The 5,949-nt window shown below is 41.3% G+C and overlaps 1 protein-coding gene across 2 annotated transcripts; it reads left to right on the forward strand.

The window, feature by feature from the left end:
• Positions 1–754: 754 nt before the first annotated feature.
• Positions 755–4,950, forward strand: LOC119356148 (cysteine and histidine-rich domain-containing protein RAR1-like). 2 transcript variants are annotated; one of them, XM_037623063.1, is made up of 6 exons: positions 755–1,022; positions 1,921–1,923; positions 2,984–3,066; positions 4,005–4,168; positions 4,289–4,512; positions 4,593–4,950. In XM_037623063.1, the coding sequence occupies exons 1-6, from the start codon at positions 894–896 to the stop codon at positions 4,683–4,685; spliced, it is 696 nt and encodes a 231-aa protein (XP_037478960.1). In that variant the 5' UTR covers positions 755–893; the 3' UTR covers positions 4,686–4,950. The 2 variants fall into 2 exon arrangements, with proteins under 2 accessions (XP_037478960.1, XP_037478961.1); XM_037623064.1 differs by lacking the exon at positions 1,921–1,923 and having other exon boundaries at positions 889–1,022; positions 2,905–3,066.
• The last annotated feature ends 999 nt before the right edge of the window (positions 4,951–5,949 follow it).

Below are 5,949 nucleotides of genomic sequence, written 5' to 3' on the forward strand. Positions count from 1 at the left end.
TAGTGCCAAAAAACATCAATGGAGGGATTCTTTTGTGCAAATGGAATTTGTGTTGGGCCATGAGGTCTAAGAAAGGAAATGCATACTCGTGTATTTCTATCAAATGTTTTCGTTTGGTTGTCTCAAAAGGAAAAATTGTTTTCGTTCGGGCAAGAGGCTTCGTCCTAGTGAACCATTAAAGCCCCTCCCCGTCATATTCGTATTGGGGTTCGGGAGGTATTTTCTTTTGTCGATAACCAAATTAATACGAAAAAAATCAAAATTGAAATAGATCAAAAATATTTCCGAATGTACCTATGTTTCCTCAACTAGTGCTTGGCTGCAACTACTTGTGCAATACCGCATGTGTCTAGTGCAAGCTTTGCGGAATTGTCAGCTATCAGCTGTGGTCTGATCCTTGCAGCGAATCTCGAATGCACTAAGCTTATTTTGGAGTCTGACTGTACGACTGCTTTGAAGGCTATATTGGACCCAAACATATACATGTGAATTGATGTTTCAATAGTAGTAGAATGCTCTCTTATGGCCATGGAATTTAAAAGCATCAGTTTTACTTATTGTAGCAGAGAAGCGAATATGGTAGCGGATGGCTTAGCAAAGCATAGCTTTAGTCTTAGCAAGTCTGAAACTTGGGACGTTGTCCCGGACTTTAATGGACAAAGTTTTAATGCTAAAAAAAATGTTTCCTCAACTAGCGAGCGGTTTTCTGCGGGTCAAAGCCAGCTTCGGCCAGGGGTTAGTCTCCGGGTCGGTCCGGAAGAGTCGAGAAACTCGAGATACCTTGCCGGCTGCCGCAGCCTGTCCCCGTCGTCTTTCTTCCGTGCGCCGAAACAGGGTCCACCCAAGAGCGAGAGGGGGACAAGGCAGAAATCTCGAGAGAGAAACGCATCGCGATGTCGGCGGAGACGGAGACGAGCGCCGCCGCGCCGGCGCCCGCGCCCATGCGGTGCCAGCGCATAGGCTGCGACGCCATGTTCACCGACGACGACAACCCCGACGGCTCCTGCCACTACCACCCCTCCGTAAGCTCCCTCTTCCCCATCCCCTCGCTCGAAAAAATTGCATCGTCTCGCTCCTTCGAGCCCCTGTAGATCATGGAGGTGGAAGCCTTCCTTGTAGCCCCCAAGCTCGCTTCTCGGATCTCGCTTTGGTACTCGTATGCTGTTAGGATCTGGGTGTAGTCGGGTGTCGAAGGTGTAGATCCTCTACGCCCACGGATGGCACCAATCGGGATAGCTGCTGTGTCGCAGAAATTGTAATCTACCCAAATCTTGGAGACAGTCAACTAAGCATGTACTCTTATTATGTTGTTGGCATCAACATTGAATCGACCCATATGGTGGTAAATTGGTAGCATGTTCAAGCTAATCGCATTATTCAGTCAGCGAGAAGCGGCGGTTGATTGCATTGACGAAATAGGCTACAAGTAAATGCAGGCGCACTTTTGGGGAACATTGTTTTGTGGCTTGCAGACAGACCTGGAAGTTCCCTGTTGACGACCATGTTATATTATGTTTTTTTAGAGTTTGGTCACCTGCTCATTTATTTTAGCCTTTTAGGACATATAAAAACTTGGCACCCTAAACAAAACAAAAATGGGAAGGGGTGAAGGGACCTGTGCTTGGTTTGATGTTATGATTGAAGTGTGATCTTGCATTTATGTTCTACTCCCTCCGGTCCTTTTTAGTTTGCATATAAGATTTGTCCGAAGTCAAAGTATCTTTACTTTGACCAAACTTATAGAAAACAGTATCAACATTAACAATACCAAATCAATAATGTTAGATTCATTATGAAATGTAGTTTCATAGTATATATAGTTGGTACTGTACATGTTTATATTTTTTAATATAAATTTGGTCAAACTTGGTTGAGTTTGACTTGACAGAAATCTAATACGCGGGGTAAAAAGGACCGGAGGGAGTACAAAGCAATCTGCTAGGAAAGAGTGAATTCCAGAAAGATACAAGTTTAATATAGGATCTATCACTAAGCTACAGATTGAAGAACAGATATTACAACTACAGATTCGAGCAAACACCATGTAGTTTTGTGGTGTAATTGCCAAATTGGTCACTAAATCTGCAGTTACTTGAAGTTGGTCAAATCTGTAGCTTTATTATACAGATGGTCCATAAATCTGTGTGTGAAGTTTCTTTAAATACGTAATTTTGAACATGTAGTTTTGCTAAATTTACTGCAGGAAAATAGCAATTTAAACACTTATTTCACTGTTACTCTAGTTATTCTGCAATGTTTGATACCAATGCATTAAGTAACTGGTGCCAAGGAAGCTTTAAGTAATTCTCTTTTTGAAGTTGGTCAAATCTTTAGTTGTATTATACAATGGGTCCATACATCTGCGTGTGAAGTTTATTTAAATTCGTAATTTCGTGATAGTTTCTACACTGAACATGTAGTTGTACGAAATTTACTCCAGGAAAAAATAGCTATTTAAACACCTATTTCACTGATGCAGATGTTTGATACCAATACAAGAAGTAACTGGCACTAAGGAATCTTCATTTAATTCTGTTTTTGTCTTTTCAAAAAATACGAGAACTGCTCAACAATAAGCACTACTCTGTAGGCAATCCCAAATTCGATTGTGATATTCACCAGTTGAACTACTGTATTTGATCTTAAACATTTTTGAAAGTACACTAATAAGGCACGTTCAGGATACCAGTTATAGATCTGAGATTGAATAGTTACATATTGGAAAAATAAGTTATGAATCAATTAGGACATGATAATAACTTAGCATGCATTTCTATCTTTCTGACCAGGGAAAATCCTTTCCTTTTTGTTTTTGTGAAGTGTTTCAGAAAATTACAAATTTACAGCATCCATTTCCATATTTTTAGCTATTAACAGCTCTCCCCCTTTTTTGTTTTGTTGCAGGGAGTAAGTTCGTTTGCTACACTTGTGGGATTATTTCTGTTTTTGATAAACCATAGGTTCTTTAATATATTATTTTCAGCCTATGTTTCATGATGGCATGAAAGAGTGGAGCTGTTGCAAGCAAAGAAGCCATGATTTTAGCTTATTTTTGGCTATTCCTGGGTATGGATCCTCTCTCCTCCCATGACAGGCAGTGGCAGAATAGTTACGTATTTCTTGTTATGCATGGTGTCATAGATACAAATTATGTTTGCAGATAATCTAAATTATTAGCGAGTCCAGCTCTCTATGCATTGCAATTAGAAAGTTAGATTTGCACCACCTATGTCTGATTTGTGATGGAACAGATGGGCGTTGGAGATTTCTTTGGTCACCGATTAGGGATTAGCACTATGATCAACCATTCTCATTTCCTTCTTCATTTATTGCCTAGGACTCAGACTTGTCTAATTTATAGCTTGATTGAACGTGGGGGGTCACTTGTCAACATACCTTTTTAAATCCACGTCGTTTGTTTCTGTAAGGTACTACTACTTGTCTGATAAGGAGAACCCTGTATGCATTTATTTGGATTCACTCGAAGTCTAGCACAGTTTTCTTCTTGATGTCATGTTATAATTGGTCTTTGGCAAGTACTGTAATTTAACTTGTTTGGCCCAGTCAATACCATTGCGCTACAGCGCTACATGGCCGAATAAACATATGCTTGCAGTTCAGAGTTTAGACTGAACAGGTTCTCAGTTATCTTGTTGGTTCATTTTACTGAGTAAGCGCAGCATAATGTACAGAAGATATTTGTATGTTAGTGCTTTGGCTACTTCACCATCCTCTATTAGATCAGCTTGAATTGGCTAAAGAAAGTTATTCCACTTTTCAGGGAGCTCCAGTGATATGGCTCCAATTTGCTGGCAAATAAACCTGAAAACGATGCCTTATGTCTTGGTTCTTACAGTACTATTTTTGTAATTCAATGTTCCAGCTTTAACCATTGCCTTCTCTCATTCTAGACCAGACCGTCCTTGCTTTAAATATCAACACCCATGACCTGTTATATTTGGGTAAACTAGACATAACTGACCGCATTCTCTACCGTGGTGTAGATGCGCCACAGGGAAGCATACAACTGAGAAACCAGTCACAAAAGCTGTTTCTCTTAACTCAAAGGCAACCCCACCAAAGTTAGCTCCAATCCAGTCTTCTAAGCAGGGTGTGGAAACCGAGGCCTGCTCCAGGTGCCGTCAGGGTTTCTTTTGCTCCGACCATGGTGAGTTTGTGTCTTTGAACTCTTTGCTTCAATGTGACAATGCATAACTTCAAAAAATTGGTTGATGTTTTCTCTTTTGTTGAAAAATTTAGTGTATGAACCACATCAATGTATTTTTAGGATCACAGCCGAAGGCACAAAAACCAGTTGCTGTAAATGGTACAAATACGGAACCTGTCGAAAAATGCTCAGTTCCACAGCCCAGGAAAAAAGTTGTTAATATAAATGAGCCTAGGGTTTGTAAGAATAAAGGATGTGGTAAAACCTACAAGGAGAAGGATAACCATGATGCTGCATGTGAATACCATCCAGGTCCTGCGGTTTTCCATGACAGGAATAGAGGGGTACGTATTTTCTCTCTAATTAAATTTGTGTTCATTTATGTTCACCCTGATTCTTACCTCCATGTATTTTCTCTTTGCAGTGGAAGTGTTGCGATGTCCACGTCAAGGAGTTTGACGAATTTATGGAGATACCTCCGTGCACAAAGGGGTGGCACAATGCCGATGCTGTGTGAGTTCACACCATGACTCTTGCATTAAGAGTTATTTGTTGTAGTATCTCCTCGTGCATAAGGTTGGCATCTTGCCGCAATTTCTGGAGAACTGTGCTTGGAAGTGTGACCTGATATTCAAGAATGGGCCTGCTTGAGTGTGCTCTGATTAACTACCGTCGAAATCTCATGTGATGTTTCATGTAATCTGGAATCGGAACTTGAAACCATATGTGGACATTTAGTAATTTAACTACGCCATGTTGAAGTTAAATGTGCTGCTGCTTGAGTGAGCTCTGAGTAATTTCCTCGAAAATCTAAATCTCATGTGATGTTTCACATAATCTGGAATTGGTACTTGAAACCATATGTGGACGCTCAATTTAGTAGTTGAACTATGCCATTTTGAAGTTAAATGTGCTGCTGCTAGAAGCAGTTGTGCTGTGTTCTTGTTGCTTCTTGGTTTTGGGTGGGGGCAGAGCTTGCACCATGCTATTTCCCTTCCCAGTCTGTTGTATTGCTTGTCTGTGTTTGGAACCGGAAACAATAGTACTGAACTAATTCAGTGCTATTTTTTTTTGAAACTAGGCAAAAGATTTGCCATTTTCATTGATTAAGAGAGAAATTTTAGAGGTTAAGGCCAAAGGCCGAATTACAACAATCACTCTCGCAGCATTATGTTATTCAAATGCCTTGCTCCCGCAATGCTCCAAAGTGAGGTCTCCTCTTTAATCCTAGCAATGACGACTTCCACCGGAACGGCATTATTACAAGAGACTCGTGCATTCCTCTCTTTGCATTACTCCCAAGAGATTAGCAGCATCAAGGAAGCAAGCAGCCTTCGCGATTAGGCCTTGTTAGCATTGTAGCTTCACCACTCTTTAACGAAAGTCGTGTCACTCCGGAAGGATGCACATCATGGAGACCAAGCCAATCTTTGATCATATGCCAAACTCTGATAGTGTATCGGCACTGAAATAGAAGGTGGGCTGCCGACTCCTGAACTTGCTTGCATAGTGGACAAAGGTTACAGTTTGGCCACCCACGACGCTGAAGCCTGTCTGTTGTCCAAATTCTATTGTTGATTGCCAGTCATGCGAAGAACTTGCATTTAGGAGGCACCCAAATCTTCCAAATGGTCGGAATCATGGCCGTGTCAGTATGGCCATAGAACTGCGCCTTATAGGCCGACGCCGCCGAGTAGTGGCCGTTAGTAGTGAACTTCCAAGTGATAGTGTCCGGCGTGTTGACGTCAAGGTGGACATGTGAGACCCTCTCCCAAAGGGAG

The sequence above is a fragment of the Triticum dicoccoides genome, chromosome 2A (genome assembly GCF_002162155.2).
Source record: "Triticum dicoccoides isolate Atlit2015 ecotype Zavitan chromosome 2A, WEW_v2.0, whole genome shotgun sequence".
NCBI classification, from domain to species: Eukaryota; Viridiplantae; Streptophyta; class Magnoliopsida; order Poales; family Poaceae; genus Triticum; species Triticum dicoccoides.

Bases quoted from the DNA above. Each gene is read 5' to 3' on its own strand.
- LOC119356148 (XM_037623063.1), top strand. From the start codon at position 894: ATGTCGGCGGAGACGGAGACGAGCGCCGCCGCGCCGGCGCCCGCGCCC. The intron at 3,067-4,004 runs GTATGGATCCTC...ACCGTGGTGTAG, and splicing joins TTATTTTTGGCTATTCCTGG to ATGCGCCACAGGGAAGCATA. The intron at 4,513-4,592 runs GTACGTATTTTC...TTCTCTTTGCAG, and splicing joins TCCATGACAGGAATAGAGGG to TGGAAGTGTTGCGATGTCCA.